Genomic DNA, 17,560 nt, shown 5'->3' on the forward strand with positions numbered 1-17,560 from the left:
TCTATGATTCTATGATTTGCTAGAAGGGCAATTATTAAAAAATAACTTGTAGAAATGGGGGATTTTCTGGAAGTCTTCTAGAGAAGTGGTTCATGTTAGCATGAAAGGATGGAGTCCTGGCATGTTAGTGTGAGACCATGATGGGAATTTTTTCATCACTGGGTAGGTACATATTCTTTTTCAATACAGTGGTACCTCTGGTTACGAACTTAATTCGTTCTAGAGGTCCGTTCGTAACCTGAAACTGTTCTTAACCTGAAGCACCACTTTAGCTAATGGGGCCTCCCGCTGCTGCCGTGCCACCAGCACACAATTTCTGTATCTCATCCTGAGGTAAAGTTCTTAACCCGAGGTACTATTTCCAGTTTAGCGGAGTCTGTAACCCAAAGTGTTTGTAACCCGAGGTACCACTGTATTCCCATTCATGTTTCACAAAGGGACACACAAACAATTTATACAGTGGAACCTCGGGTTGCGGACGTAATCCATGACGGAGGCAGATTTGCAATCTGCAGCGTTCACATCCTGAAGTGCCGCGTCTGCGCAGACACCGGTGCAATCTGGCGCTTCTGTGCATGCGGCAAAACTCAGTAGTAACCCGTTCCGGTACTTCCAGGTTTTCCGCCGTCCGCAACCCAAAAACACGTAACCTGAAGCAGCTGTAATATGAGGTATGACAGTATTTCCCATTTACCGTATTTTTCGCTCTATAAGACACACATTTTCCCTTCTAAAAAAGTAAGGCAAAATGTGTGTGCGTCTTATGGAGCGAATGCAGGCTGTGCAGCTATCGCTGAAGCCAGAACAGCAAGAGCGATCAGTGCACAGCGATCTCTCTTGCTCTTCTGGCTTCAGCGATAGCCACGCAAAGCCTCTTGAGCACAGCCGGAGCGTTCCTGCCTCTTTGCTCAAGAGGCTTTGTGTTGCTTTCTTGTTTCTTGTTTTCCTCCTCTAAAAACTAGGTGCGTCTTATGGTTGGGTGCGTCTTATAGAGCGAAAAATGCGGCATCTCACCCCAGTCTTTCTTCCCCTCCCCCCCCAACAAATACTGAACTGCCGGAAAAGTTGGAGGGAAAAATTTTAATCTTAGAATATGTTTATAATTTGAAACATTTTGTAAAGAACATCCACTGTGACGCATTGCAGAAAACTGAGACAAAGTATACAATACTAGCGGCGCCAGCCCTGCCATTAGACAGGGGGCAAATGCCACCTAAGGCAGCAGATACTGGGAAGTGGGGAGTAGCAGCAAGTTGTTGGGATGAGAGAGCAGTGTGGGCCAAGAAGCCTGTCCTGTGCCCTCTAAAACAGCCTTAAGGGGATGCTGTTCCATCATCAGTGCTGAAACAAGGTTTGAATGGCCTGCCTTGCAAACTTCTGCAGATGGGACTGGGGAGATGTGGCGCCATCTTATCCTTCACTCAAGGCAACAACATGACTCAGGTTGGCCCTGAAGACTCGTATGAATAAGCAGCAATATTGCCTGAATTAAAAAATGCACACCATTAGCAGCCATTATTATTTTTTACCTAAATATTCTGTTTTAAATTTAAAGGCTATAGGGTGCTGTTTAAAAACAACCCTCTCTCTCAAACTTTAATTAATGGAATTTGAAAGCATTTGCTACTTACAAAGCTAAACCCAGCAAAACATTACCAGAATATATAGCTAAAAATGGCAGCTGTAGTTCTTGAATGTGCAAACTGAAAGGCTCTTAAGCTCTCTTCTGCCACCATCCAAATTCAGAATTGTGTCTTGAATTAATAACCTTTGGCAAATGCATACAACAGATGCTGAATTTGTTTGATAGTCCAAAGAGGGACCTAGCAAATCAGGAGTTAATTATTCACCTTTTATTTGCAGCTAGTGCGACAATAGCAAAGCTGTGGAATGGTTTTAAGTGCACTGATGTAGACGACTGGTATTGTTAAGATTTGGCATATAGCCCTGTTAGAAAAGCTTTCGCATAAATGGCAAGTTATTAGGGGGCAAATAGAGAGAGATCAATTTGCAACCATATGGTTCCTTTTTATTGAATACACTTACATACAGGAGCACAGCAGAGCTGTTCCAGGACTACATAAATCAGTAGGGCTCTTATGGGGAGCTCTAGGTAATGGAAACAGACTTTGTCTTGGGTCCACTGGGGTCTCCAATTTCTGTTCAACGAAACAAAAGGAATGTACTTTCTTTCTCTTTGATTACCGGTGCACGTTGTTAAGATCTTGATAATACTATATCCACTTAAATTGAGGGTGATTTTTGATGTTTTTTCCCCAACCTGGTCTTCCTTTTACTCTGTGAGGTGGGTGAATAGTGTTGCTTGTTTGGGGTTGTACTGAGGGGGACAGGAGTTCCTTCCTCTGTCTATTCACATTTTAGAAGAAAAAAAACTTTCAATAAAGAACTATATTATTAAAAAGTTGATGCATACAACTGAGGTGGAAACCGAAGCGTAGAACCATTTGCCACATTTGCTGGCACCTGGCCCTTTAATTAGGCCCAGATACAAGCAAGTATGCACTAACCAGGCAATGAGGAGACCACATCTGGACATTGCCTGGAGACTCTACCTGTGGGAGAAAGGTGGGGTGCTCTCCATCAGAAGGTTGATGGCAGTGAAGGAGCTCATCTTCTGTGCCTTAGGCAGAAAGGAGGGGAGGCAGGAATGATATATAAAGACAGAGAGAAGAAGTTGGAAAAGCCCAATGGAGACATAGGGAGCAGGTTGGTCAAGCTGGAAGCCTAAATAAGGTGCCTCCACAGAGACGGGGGGGGGGGTCTTGCTTCCCTGTTGGAAGGTTTTCTTCAGACTGTTCCACCAAGCTCTATTGGACATGGCCTAAGAACAGAGTACACTTTCTCTTGAAAGGCCTACACTGGCTCCCAGTACATTTCCGAGCACAATTCAAAGTTTTGGTGCTGACCTTTAAAGCCCTAAATGACCTCGGTCCAGTATACCTGAAGGAGCATCTCCACCCCCATCGTTCTACCCGGACACTGAGGTCCAGCGCCAAGGGCCTTCTGGCGGTTCCCTTGCTGCAATAAGCCAAGTTACAAGGAACCATGCAGAGGGCCTTCTTAGTAGTGGCACCCGCCCTGTGGATCGCCCTCCCACCAGATTTCAAAGAGAAAAACAACTACCAGACTTTGAGAAGACATCTGAAGGCAGCCCTGTTTAGGGAAGCTTTTAATGTTTAATAGATTATTGTATTTTAGTGTACTGTTGGAAGCTACCCAGAGTGGCTGGGGAAACTCAGCCAGATGGACGGGGTATAAATAATAAATTATTATTATTATTATTATTATTATTATTATTATTATTATTATTACAGCCTGGATTTAACCCTGCTAAAGTCACTGAGGCACAAGACCCTTGTTTTCCTTGTGGAAGAAACTTTCCTGGAACTTGGAAGCATCTCTGGAAGGAACTGACTGTCCCTATTGTTTGGGACAAATCATAACTTGAATGAAGTCTGATATAGAGCTGACCTGATGAGACTTGGTGCCATTCTTTTGACATTTTTGGAACATGCCCCCTTGCTTTTGACTGCTCCTTCCTCAGGGGTAGGGCACCCAAGTGAATACAGGAAAGAGCCCCTGTTCCTTTAAGGGCATTTACTGTTCTCTAAACTTGCTCTGGTGTCATATTCACGCCCTAGTGATATAAACAAATGTACAGTGAAATCCTGTACATATCTCTTCAGATGTAAGTGCAGCGGAATTTAATTGGAATTGGGTTTACTCTCAGGTAAGTGGGTAGAGTGTGGAAGCTGAAATTCTGGAAATGAGTTGATGCAACTGTCATAATAAATCCACTTAGGGGAAAACTATGTTCCTAGTGCAGGTGAAAGTGGCAGGGAAACCTTTTAAATAAATTAATAATATCTATATAATGTTGGCAATGGGAGCCTTACTGGGATTTGTGCCAGCTGAAAGCCTTCCTGCACTGAGAGATGTTTTCAGGAAACTTTCTTCAGCAATACTAGGGAAATACTCCCAGAATAGCAATGCTCACTTACAGCCTCAGAATTTTTTTCTTTTAGGTATTTGCATGGATCAGAACACATCAGTACACATCAGAATCAGGAGGGCTTTTATTGCAAGTTAATTAGTACTGGATTTTGGATTACCTTTAGCCACACTTGCTTCATTAGCACATGCTTCACACTGCGGAGCATAGGAGCTTCAAATTAAAATGCAATTCAAGAGGAAAGTACCTACTTTCTAACAAAAACGGGGCTGCTGGCTTCTGTGTACCCCAGTGCACAGTGGCTGTGAAATACCGTATGACGAAGTCTGCTTGTACAGTGGTAACTCAGGTTACATACGCTTCAGGTTACATACGCTTCAGGTTACAGACTCCACTAACCCAGAAATAGTACCTCAGGTTAAGAACTTTGCTTCAGGATGAAAATAGAAATCGTGCTTCAGCAGTGCGGCGGCAGCGGGAGGCCCCATTAGCTAAAGTGGTGCTTCAAGTTAAGAACAGTTTCAGGTTAAGAACGGACCTCCGGAATGAATTAAGTACTTAACGCGAGGTACCACTGTATATAGCTACACTTGGGAAAAGTTAAGCAACTTTCTTCTACAATAATTTATTGAGGGGCAGAATGAGAGCAAGGAACACTCTAAACCAGGAATGTGCACACGCCCACAAGTCCCTTGGTATCTGGTGTCCTGTTGCTTAAGCATGTTCTGTTAGGTTGATTGATTGAGCTTTAGGAACAGCATAGAGCAGAGTTACATCTGCTGCTATGGCAGCTGGGTGGGACAGACTGCAGAAAATGCATTCCAGTCAGCAACCTCCAACATGCAGAGGCCGAGGGCGGAATGAAAATGATGCTAGTGTTATTCATTCCATAGGGCTCTTAATGGCAGTCCTCCTCTACTCAAGCCATCTTAGAGAGTCGCATTATTGTCCATCCAGATAATTACAATTACTATTATATCATCTAGACAGCATCTTAAAAAGCAGAGACATCACCTTGCCAACAAAGGTCCGTATAGTTAAAGCTATAGTGTTCCCAGTAGTGATGTATGGAAGTGAGAGCTGGACCAAAAAGAAGGCCGATTGCCGAAGAATCGATGCTTTTGAATTATGGTGCTGGAGGAGACTCTTGAGAGTCCCATGGACTGCAAGAAGACCAAACCTATCCATTCTGAAGGAAATCAGCCCTGAGTGCTCACTGGAAGGACAGATCGTGAAGCTGAGGTTCCAATACTTTGGCCACCTCATGAGAAGAGAAGACTCCCTGGAAAATACCCTGATGTTGGGAAAGATTGAGGGCACAAGGAGAAGGGGACGACAGAGGACGAGATGGTTGGACAGTGTTCTCAAAGCTACCAACATGAGTTTGACCAAACTGTGGGAGACAGTAGAAGACAAGAGTGCCTGGCGTGCTCTGATCCATGGGGTCATGAAGAGTCAGACATGACTAAACAACAACAAATGTTTCTGAGCACAATTCAAAGTGTTGATGCTGGCCTTTAAATCCCTAAACGGCTTTGACCCTGTATACTTGAAGAAGCATCTCCACCCCCATCATTCAGCCCAGACATGGAGATCCAGCTCAGAGGACCTTCTGGTGGTTCCCTCATTGAGAGAAGTGAAGTTACAGGGAACCAGGCAGAGGGCCTTCTCAGTAGTTGTGTTCTCAAAGCTACCAGCATGAGTTTGACCAAACTGCGGGAGGCAGTGGAAGACAGGAGTGCCTGGCGTGCTCTGGTCCATGGGATCACGAAGAGTTGGACACGACTAAACGACTAAACAACAACAATTATATCATCAGTCCACAGCCTCAGTAAAAAAACAACAACCCTCAGGATGACATTGTAACATGTTCTGTGAACCACCCTGATTCCGGGTATAGGGCAGTATATAAATTTAATAACATAATAACATAAAACATAGCATAATCAGGGGTGGGAAACCTTTGGTCCCAAGCATGCTGTTGGACTCCAACTCCCATCAACACAGCAAATAATGAACGATGATGGGAAATAATGAAGGATGATGGGAGCTGGAATCCAGCATCACTTGGAGGGCCACAGGTTCTTCATATCAGACATGTATCATGCTCTAGGATGTTCAAAGCACTACACACATATTATCTCAGGAAGCTTTGCGGCAACTTTTCTAAAACTTGCCAGAATTGATACCCTCAGTGTTATCATCATAACATTACAGATGGAGGACTAAAGTTGAGACAAGAATGGCTTGGTGTGGTTTTAGGCAAGACTCACAGCTGAGTGATAATGTAATCTGGACCATCCAAGTGACAGCCATTGTTTTGGCCACTATGCTGCCCCAGAATGCCAAAGGTAAATGCTTAACTCTTAAACTGGGTTTTGCATGTTCCCTTCCTACTGCTTTAGGACAGAAGAAATAGGTTGCAACTTGCAAATCTTAGTATCTCTAAGAGAGGAAGCAATGTACAGCATAATGACCTAGCACCAACATCGCCTTGCAGGCACGCAGATCCCAGGAGAGAGCAACTGAACGAGTTGGCCTGATTCTATTTGGATCTGGTGGCTGGGAGCCTGAGCGTAGTGCAGATCCCACAAGGCTGTATAGGCATGAAGCCAGGGCATGGCAAGGAGATTCACAACTGCACTGAACAATTGCAGTGTGTCAAAGGGTCTCTTCTGCCAAGCATTGTCACAGTTGCTGTTCCCAGAGACAGAGGAACTATGTTAGAAGATGCCTGACCCACCTACTGCGTAAGAGTATTTAACTGGGAATTGCAAAAATTAAACAGGCAGCCTCTTACACATTAAACTACATGTCCTACCACAGAGCGCTGGGCCTTCCTCTTCACTATCTTCCTACTTATTTCTAGCCCAGTTTCTTTCCTCCCCTCCCCCCATATGTAATGTGGAAGCCACTCTCATTCATTCATTCATTCATTCATTCATTCATTCATACAAACATACACACCAATACACATTCAGGAGGAAGGGCGGGATACAAATTCAATGAATAAAAATAATTCCTATGCACACACTTTCCTGCTAACTCCACAGAACTTGTAGCATCCCATGATGCTCATGCTGAGCCGGTCTGAACTCTAGGTTCTGTAGCGGTGCCATTGTCCAAGGTATTTGTGGCTTCAGTTGTTGTTGTTGTTACAGAGAACGAGCCATAACCATATGGAGAGGATATGCAGGGCCCAGGGTTATAAATCAGCCAAATACAGAGAAGATGGACCACAGCTCTGTTGTATAGCACATGTACTGCACTCAGAAGGTCCCAGGCTCAACCCTTCACATTCCCAGCTAACATGATCAGGTGTTTGTGACCCGAAGAGCCACTGCCAGAGTGGACAAAACTGGGCTGGATGGACAAATGATGCTAATTGGTATAAGGCACCTTCTTATGCTGTACCAATGTGGTACAAAGACCAACGTGAAGAGCTGCCATACCAGGTTTCAGAGACCAATGTAAAGATCTGTGCATGTATGAATGAGGCTAGGGCTTTATTTAAATAATAATTTTATTTTTCTGTTACCTAAACTCACTGGGAGCTGCATGAACTACATACAGGGGATTTACTTCCCTGTATGCAGGTGGTGCTGTGGGTTAAACCACAGAGCCTAGGACTTGCCAATCAGAAGGTTGATGGTTCAAATCCCCGCGATGGGGTGAGCTCCCATTGCTCGGTCCCTGCTCCTACCAACCTAGCAGTTCAAAAGCACATCAAAGTGCAAGTAGATAAATAGGTATCGCTCCAGAGCGAAGGTAAACGGCATTTCCGTGTGCTGCTCTGGTTCGCCAGAAGCAGCTTATTCATGCTGGCCACATGACCCGGAAGCTGTACGCCGGCTCTCTCAGCCAATAAAGCGAGATGAGCGCCACAACCCCAGAGTCAGCCACGACTGGACCTAATGGTCAGGGGTCCCCTTTACCTTTACCTATGTAGGGAAGAGGAGAGTGCAAAATATGTTCTGAAGCTAAACATCCAAAAAACTAAGATCATGGCCACTGGTCCAATCACCTCCTGGCAAATAGAAGGGGAAGAAATGGAGGCAGTGAGAGATTTTACTTTCTTGGGTTCCATGATCACTGCAGATGGTGACAGCAGTCACGAAATTAAAAGACACCTGCTTCTTGGGAGAAAAGCAATGACAAACCTAGACAGCTTCTTAAAAAGCAGAGATATCACCTTGCCAACAAAGGTCCGTATGGTTAAAGCTATGGTTTGCCCAGTAGTAATCTATGGAAGTGAGAGCTGGACCATAAAGAAGGCTGATCACCGAAGAATTGATGCTTTTGAATTATGGTGCTGGAGAGTCCCATGGACTGCAAGAAGATCAAACCTATCCATTCTGAAGGAAATCAGCCCTGAGTGCTCACTGGAAGGACAGATCCTGAAGCTGAGGCTCCAATACTTTGGCCACCTCATGAGAAGAGAAGACTCCCTGGAAAAGACCCTGATGTTGGGAAAGATTGAGGGCACAAGGAGAAGGGGACGACAGAGGACAAGATGGTTGGACAGTGTTCTCGAAGCTACCAGCATGAGTTTGACCAAGCTGTGGGAGGCAGTGGAAGACAGGAGTGCCTGGCGTGCTCTGGTCCATGGGGTCACAAAGAGTCGGAAATGACTAAACAACAACAAAACACGCTTAAAATTGGGCTCCATATTTCTTGTGGATTCCACTGCACAGTACGTTAATTATGATGGAGCATGGGGTGGAATCAGAACTGCTTGTATGAATCAATTTTAAGTTATAATTGGGGAGATTCAAACAGCTTTCTTTCTTGACTTAAGGAGGTGCACAGTGATGTCCACCACCCAAAAAACCCCCACCTAATTTTATATTCTGGGTTTGCCGCCAGCCTCAGTTTAATTAATTGCCTCTTTAGAAACACTGTATTTTATAACTCAAAACAAAGATCTCCTAACAGAAGCTTTTCATAAAGTGTACATTGAAACAGAGTTATCCCCGAAGACTAAAATACTGAAAAGTGAAAGCAGGCTATGTCCCACCATAAACAGAAAAGATAATTCTCTGAGGCAAAAATTTATTCTAACTCAAGGCATTTTATTGCTTTTTTAAAAAACCATTGGGAAGAAATGTATTATTGCTCCACAAACAGGAAAAGAAAATGAATTGCTGGCATACATTTAATCATAATCTTTATCTCCCCTGGGTATGAAACGGCAGGGCACAGGAAGTGGTTGCAGTGGGTGTTTGAGAGAATAAGCCATTATGGGAAAGGAACAAGAGCAAACAACAGTTGGAATTAGGGAGGGGGATATAAATGGGAATGTGGTTAGTAGGAAACCTTGCACTGCTCCTTTTATGCTGATAGATGAGGAGTTAGAAATGAATATGCTTCTTTCTTTACTTCCATTTCCCCTCTTTTGCCATCTCATGTCTTATTTCACTTATGGTATCTCCATACACTAATTGTTGGAGAACTGGAATTGCTATGGTAGGCCGTCCATACTTTCTTCCTGTAATTCTACAGGGATAGTCTGGAAAATCTATCATAACATAACACACTTACATCTGCAATAAAATAAAATAGTACAAGGGCAAAAAACAACCAAAAAAAACCCCAACACCAAGTACATTTCATGGCTTACTGTTGGGTGCATTCTAATAGTGCTAGCAGAAAGTAGTGTTGCTCTAAACAGTGTTAGAAATTCATTTTCTGTGACTGGCACGCGTCCAGTTGCCACCACATGGAGATTTCTGGATGCCAGATTGGCAGATGACATCTCCGTCTGCCTGGCCCCGCCAGCTTTCTTGAGCAGGTACGTGGAAGAGCTTATTTATTGCATTTATATCCCACCTTTTCATAAAGTGTACATGGTTCACCCCGTCCTCAGTTAATCCCTACAACAACCCTGTGAGGTAGGCTAGGAGACTGTGGCTGGCCCAAGGTTACCAGTGAAATTCATGACAGAATGGGGTTCAAACCATAACCCTGAGGTTAAGAGTCTCATGCTCTACCAACTGAGCCATCCCAGATCATGGACCGTTGGTCTGACTTCCCAAGTTCTATGATACCACAAACATAGTGCTTCACAGAGGCACTGCTAGAATGTTCTGGCAAAGGACTCCCCCTAAACAAAACATAAAAAGGTAAAGGTACCCCTGCCTGTGCGGGCCAGTCGTGTCCGACTCTAGGGTTGCGTGCTCATCTCGCTCTAGAGGCCGTGAGCCGGCGCCGTCCGAAGACACTTCCGGGTCACGTGGCCAGCGTGACGAAGCTGCAGCTGGCGAGCCAGCCCTAGCGCAGCACACGGAAACGCCGTTTACCTTCCTGCTATAAAGCGGTACCTATTTATCTACTTGCACTTAAGAGTGCTTTTAAACTGCTAGGTGGGCAGGAGCTGGGACCGAATGACGGGAGCTCACCCCACCGCGGGGATTCGAACCGCCGACCATACGATCAGCAAGTCCTAGGCACTGAGGTTTTACCCACAGCGCCACCCGTGTCCCCAGGAAAACAAAACATAGAAAGGCCTTTATACTGTGAGTCCCTTGGGGATACTTTGTACAAGATAGGCCAGAAGTCTAAATAAAAAAATATGAAAGCCATCCTTCCCTGTTTGTACATTTAGTAAAGACCATACAGAGACTACCACTTAAAAATAAGCTCCAGACGATAGCAAAAACTTCCAAATTAGAATCTTCTTTTAAGTGTCCTCCATCTCTTTTGTTTTCCCAATGTGACATTCTTCACTTTGACAAATTTGTTTGGCCATGTGAAAATACAAAAAAAAGTTCGGAGGAAAGGTAATTTATTTTTTTACTGGCAGCAGAACAGAACGGCTGCAAGACCTGAACTGACACAGGAAGTGGAGCTTCTCAGCAGCTATTCTAGTGGTCTGAGAAAAACACCCCTGACTCATCTGGGTCTATTAAACAAATGCTTTCAATGTCAATTAAATGTATTCAGCAGGATATTAAAGCATGCTAGACTGAGCCGCTGTCTCACATTTTCATAAACTCTTCTCGCTTGGACATTTAAAATGTTCCTTTCTATTAGGATTTTATATCTATTTAATGCAAATATTAATAAAAGCTTTCTTGAGAATGCATGAAATCAGAGAGAGGGAAAGGAATGTTTTAGGTTTTGTAAAGAGGTCAGTGATTGCTAAGCTTCTGTACCCAACAGAAACTGCCCAGAATGTTCCCAATTCTATGACCGACTTCTGGGAGGGAAATGTTGTTGTGCTTTTTTTTTAAAGGCAGGAAAGTAGCTCAGCAGCAACTTTGTAGGGAGTGCTATGGCTTTGTGAGACTGTGAAGGACAGACACCAGGGGGTGCTGAAGAATATTTCTTCCAATAGGAACATAGGAACCGACTTGTTGTTCCATGTAGCTTAGTATTGGCTGCACTGACTTGCACCAGCTTTTCAGGGATTCAAGGAGGAGTTTCTTCCAGCCCTATTTGGAGATGCTGGGGTATGAGAAACATACACATGCCAAGCAGCTGTTCTACCACTGAGCTATGTGCTTCCCCCATGCTCCATGGGGGTTGGTGGGCTGTGGGGTTTAAGAATTTATGCATGGCCTTTTCTAAATTCTGCCTTTTGTCTTCTGCTCAGGATATCAAGACAATCTGAAAAAGGAAAAGGGCTACCATAAACTTTTGCTGCACAGTTATTTAGGAAGTCAAAAATTTACTTCTGGGTAGACATGAATAGGACTTCCATTGTAACAATTTCCAGCAGGGTTATAAGCAACTGTTTTGTAAATTTCCTCTGTTGCAGCAAGACAGCAAAGAGTCTTGTGGCACCTAAAAACTAACAAAGTAGCTAGGGTATAGCCTTTTGTGAATTACAGTTAGCTTCATCAGATGTATGCAATTAGGTCTGTGAGGTCAGAAGGAAATGACTTGCAGAAAATACAGGTGTTAATACAGTGGTACCTCGGGTTACATACGCTTCGGGTTACATACGCTTCAGGTTACAGACTCCGCTAACCCAGATATAGAACCTCGGGTTAAGAACTTTGCTTCAGAATGAGAACAGAAATCATGCTCCGGCGGCGCAGCAGCAGCAGGAGGCCCCATTAGCTAAAGCGGTACTTCAGGTTAAGAACAGTTTCAGGTTAAGAACGGACCTCTGGAACGAATTAAATTCTTAACCCGAGGTACCACTGTAATTATACTATCAGCCTATGTTAAGTTTATCTCCCTATGTACTGTCTGCATTTCACTCTTCCTCCGACCACACTGTTGACAATCCTGCCTCTTCCATATATATCTAGAAATCAGGATAACACTTCATACATCAAGCTTAACATGAGTCAACAGTGAAGTGAAGCAGCAAAAAAAGCTAACGCTATTCTAGGCTGCATCAACAGAAGTATTATGTCCAGATCAAGGGAAGTAATAGTCCAGCTCTATTCCGCCTTGGTCGGACCACACCTGGAATACTGTGTCCAGTTCTGGGTGCCACAATTTAAGGATACTAACAAGCTGGAACATGTGCAGAGGAGGGTGACCAAAATCAGGGTCTGGAAATCAAGCCTCATGAGGAATGGTTGATGGAGTTGGGTATGTTTAGCTTGGATAAAAGGAAACTGAAGAGATATGATAGCCATATTCAAATATCTAATGGGATATCACATGAAAGACGGAGCAAGCTTGTTTTCTTCTGCTCCAGAGAGTAAGACACAAACTAATGGATTCAAGTTACAAGAAAGGAGATTCCAACTAAACATCAGGAAGAAGCTTCTGACAGTAAGAGCTGGTCTCTCCTTCTTTGGCGGTTTGTAAACAAAAGTTGGATGGTTACTTGTCATGGATGCTTTGGCTGAGATTCCTCCATTTCAGTGGGTTGGACTAGATGATCCTCTGGGTCCTTCCAACTCTACAGTTCTATGATTCTATGATAAAGTGGACTGTAGTCGACTAAAGCTTATGCCACAATGTATTAGTTAGTTGTTGGTTGTTAAGACGCCACAAGACTCTTGGTCGTCTGTGAGTCGGACTGTCAAGACTTCTACATAGTACATTCAAATAAGAGAACATGCATCTATCAGTGGCTAGTTCCTGAAGACCACCTGCCCAGAATCCACTTTCTCTGGCTTGAAATAAAATCCAAGGTCTGTGGTAACCAGTTGTGGTTGCACGGTAGTGAGGGGAAAGGCACTGTGTCCTTTTTCAATTATTGAGGAACTCTCAATTGTTATTTCACATTTTCCAGGCTTCACTGAGCCCTGGCTCAAATTAAGCTTGGCACCTGTGCTTACTGCATGCCAACCATCTCTGACCTCAATATTTTTCCAGCTCCACATTAGCTCTGGTGAAACAGAAATCCATTTTTCATTCCACCAAGAGACATTTTCTAACCTCGCATGTCAACTCTCAAGCACTAACAGAAATGATCCCATTTACAATTATTCCAGCATCTTTTCTGCCTGAGCCATTTTCTCAGCTGTATCCTTCACTTTCCAGTCCCTGACATCTATATTCCGTGGGTGTGCATCCAGACCTGCAATTTTTCACTATGCAACATTAAGAGACAGGAAATCACACAAGAAGGTGACTAGTCTGTACTAACCACTGCACTCCGTAAATCTTGGCTCCTGTTTAGAGCTCCATTTCTCAGTTGTCCTACTCGTCGTTCGTCACAGAGCTCGTCGTTCGTTCCTTTGGCCGGTCCAGCAATATTTGCAGATACAACATTTGTACATTATGTGAGTTCTCAAGCAGGGCATAAGAAACGGAGGCCGCACAAGCCATTTTGCTGCCTGGGACAAAGGTCAAGATGGTGCCCTTGTCCTTGGGATACATACGCTTCAGGTTACATACGCTTCAGGTTACAAACTCTGCTAACCCAGAAATAGTGCTTTAGGTTAAGAACTTTGCTTCAGGATGAGAACAGAAATCGTGCTCCGGCGGCGCGGCGGCAGCAGGAGGCCCCATTAGCTAAAGTGGTGCTTCAGGTTAAGAATAGTTTCAGGTTAAGAATGGACCTCCGGAACGAATTAAGTACTTAACCCAAGGTACCACTGTATTTAAAAATATTTATATGTTGCTTTCCAGGCAAAGTGTGCCTAAAGCAGCTTAAAACAATAACAACTATAAGTATAAATATCAATATTGTTAAAATAAAAGCTAAACTAGGATAAATCATTCCTTGTTCAGAAGCCAACTGGACTGGCAATTGCATCTTATATCAACACAGGCAATGGGACAGCATCTTCCACCACACCCAAGGGCAGCAGGCAAGTTTGGCAGGTGCCCGCCAAATTGCACAGCACACACACAGCTTCATCCGCCCCACAGCCCTAAGCATCTGCCACCTGAGGCAGCCATCTCACTCTGCCTAATGGTATGGCCGGTCCTGTTATATACCCTCAGTACATACAGAGAGTGTGCTCCCCCCATGTAAATGCCTGGGGAATCCAGAATGACTAGCAAAATCCATGGGCAGGGGGCAATGACCATGGTGCTAAATTAGCTGCCATAGTTACAATCACCCTTGCAAACCAAGAAGAAGAGGAGGAGTAGTTTGGAGTTGATATCCCGCTTTATCACTACCCGAAGGAGTCTCAAAGCAGCTAACATTCTCCTTTCCCTTCCTCCCCCACAACAAACACTCTGTGAGGTGAGTGAGGCTGAGAGACTTCAAAGAAGTGTGACTAGCCCAAGGTCACCCAGCAGCTGCATGCGGAGGAGCGGGGACGTGAACCCAGTTCACCAGATTACGAGTCTACCACTCCACTCTTAACACTACACCACACTGGCTCTCCAACCAAGCACCCACTTCATTGCATTTATTTTTTTTACAACTTTATAACCCACCCTTTTAGAAAGTTCTTTGACTGGTTGGGGACAGCTTATCTGAAAGTGCCCCAGATCTTGAGACTCTTCCTTATTCTTGGCAATTGTCCCTCCCTTTCTCCTTCACAAAGGTCACCTCCCCGTCGCTGTACGGTGAATTTGAACCCGTGCAAGGAGCAGCTTTTGCTCATTTCACCTTCTAAATTCTTTCAGAAGAAACGAAGCACAGAGACTTCCATGGTCTCTCTCAAGGTTCTCCTTCCACACACGTGTTCCACCTCCCCCCTTAGCAAATTGCAGCAAATTGGGGGGTAGGAATAAGATGACTTAACGTAAAGAATGGTCCTACTAGATCAGGCCAGCGACTCATCTAGTACAGCTTCCTATTCTCATAGTGACCAACCACATGTTCATAGGAGGCCTGCAAGTGGGACCTGAGAACAACTGCAATCTCTCCTCCTGCAATTTCCAGCTACTACTATTCAGAAGCATCCTATCTCTGAACAAGGAGGCAGCTGTACAGCCACCATGGCTAGTTGTGAAGGACAGAATTATCCTCCAAGAATTTCTCTTTCAAAGCCATCCATGTTGGTAGCCGCCGCTGCCTCTCATACAAGCGAATTCTTGAGCAAGTTAGTTTTTGCTCTGGGTGATACCTTTAAAATGGAGTCAGCAATTCTGTAAAGAAAAAAAGTGCATATTGACGGGAAATGCAGAAAGATTCATTTTCGGGGACAAAAGTGGACTGGAACCAGAGTGCTGCAGGTACAGACACACTCAGTCCGACTCCAAATGCAAACTGCAAGAGCAATCAGTGGAGTGGATCAGGACTACACTCCAGAATGCAGAGAACACAGAATCCCAACAAACAGTAGTAGCAACTAACAACTATGGCAGGCAGGAATTCCTGCACCCACCCACACCTGATGTCTATCCTTTCTTGTTGAATAAAATAGTTCACTTTCCAACTCAGACAGGTATTTATTATGGCATCACTTTTTGCAGCATCTATGCAAATAATTGGTGCCAAAATGCCAGCCCATATCCTCACCCCCATTTAATGTGGATTTACCCTTTCTAGGGAAATTCAATTATTATTACTATTATTTTTAAAAAACACCTGTTGTCAAATTCAATGACTCCATTGTGATAACCCATTTACAACATGGAGCCCCCATGTAAAAACACCCTGCCCAGTCTTATGATGAGATAACTCTTGGCAGCCTTATTTTCTCTCTCCGCTGCTAGCCTTTTAAGCTTTTCGACCTGGAGCCCAACCAAATGTGATCCCCTTTAACCAGATCCTCCCTCGACGGCAGTCAACAGTTCCTGGTCCTGTTGCCTTGCCACCGTCTCCTCGGGAGTAGGAGGAAGAGCCCCTCGCTCTCATAAACCCAGGAAAGCTGATCCGGGTCGCTTTGTTGCCCAGGAGCCAGAGGTAGAGAAATCCCAATACTTTGATCCCCAAGCCTCCGACGGAGATCAACCGCGGATCCCTTCCCGCCCATAACTGGGGGCGCTCCCCGCCCCCGAATCCCTCGTTGACCTAACCCACGGGGAGGACGGCTAGGGTAGCTGGGGGGGGGGGGGCGTCGGACTTACATGCTGCCCAGCATCGGCGAGGGCGGGTAGCAGCCGTAGGTTTCCCGGTGGGTTTTCACCGCCTGCTGCTGCTGCTGGAGGGGCTCCAGCCCCCCATTGACTCCCCTCCAGCCCCGGCTGGAGCGCTGCTGCTCCGCTTCGGGCGCCCCCTCGTCCTCCCCGTCGTCGCCTGCTTGCTGCTGCTGCTGCTGCTGGAGGGGGAAGGTCACTCGGCTGCCCTGCTCCTTGGTCCTCTTGCCCTTGCTGGACATGCTGGCGTGGACCCGCGGCCGCCGCGATGCTGCTCTGCAGGCGTCGCCGCCGCCCGCCCGCCCTTTCGGGAGCTACTTACTGGCTGGTGCCGGGCAAAGGAAGAGGGCGGGCGGCAGGCAAGCGCTGGCCAGCCAGGGAACACCCGCGCAGCTCGAAGGGGCGGCGGAGCTCTTCGCCAATCAAGGCGAGAGGCTCCCTCCCGCCTTCCCTCGCCAGGCGGCTGCCCTGGATGCTGCTGCTGCTGCTGCTAGTCGAAGAGGCAAGCATCTGAGCGTGGACCGAGGGAAGGGAAGGCACTCCAAGCGGCGGAAGCCGGCCGGCCGCTCTGCCTCCTCTCTCCTTTTCATTATCTCGTGCTAGGACAGGCTCATTACTCAGGCAGGCAGGCAAGGAGGGAGGGACGGAGGGAGGGAGGCAAGTCAGCAACCATCTGAGAGCATCAGTCCTTTAGCAAGCAAAGCAGAGGGAGGAGGGAAGGGGGAAAGGAGGAGAAGAATTGTAGCCACTTTGTTGACAGGCCAAAAAGGAGGAGGGGGAGCACATTTCTCGCCCCCAGTTGATGCTAGGGCGTTTGAGATCCACAGGGCGCTGCTCTAAGAGATGCAACTGCAGGTGCATCTCGGCTGCTCTAGGTTAAGTGCTCTCCTCCAAGTGGAGCAAAACTCACTCCGAGGCTTTAATGAGTGTTAATGGGAACAGATCACCCGCGTGCTTATCGAGGATGCCAACTTCCAGGGCGATATAAATACGCCGTCATCTGCTGCCAACAGCAAGGTCTTGCATTCTGCTCGGGACGGAAGAATATGTGGGCAGAAATCTGACCTCAGAAATGGCAGTATTCAAAAATATAAAAATAAAGTGGGATATCATTTTAGTCTCCCCACAGCAGTGCGCTACTGCTGATCATAGATGACCATTCTTAACAAAGGAGCTTCAAAGGGAAACGTCAGC

The 17,560-nt window shown here is 45.6% G+C and overlaps 1 protein-coding gene across 1 annotated transcript in view; it reads right to left on the reverse strand.

Moving 5' to 3' along the window:
* Positions 1 to 17,057, reverse strand: part of TRPC3 (transient receptor potential cation channel subfamily C member 3) — a 61,680-nt gene extending 44,623 nt beyond the window's left edge. The window contains exon 1 of the mRNA XM_082237133.1: positions 16,358 to 17,057. Within this exon, the coding sequence (XP_082093259.1) occupies positions 16,358 to 16,608 (251 nt within the window). The 5' untranslated portion in view covers positions 16,609 to 17,057. The remainder of the gene's footprint in view (positions 1 to 16,357) is intronic.
* Positions 17,058 to 17,560: the final 503 nt, after the last annotated feature.

Source organism: Podarcis vaucheri (genome assembly GCF_965113315.1).
Source record: "Podarcis vaucheri genome assembly, chromosome: 9".
NCBI classification, from domain to species: Eukaryota; Metazoa; Chordata; class Lepidosauria; order Squamata; family Lacertidae; genus Podarcis; species Podarcis vaucheri.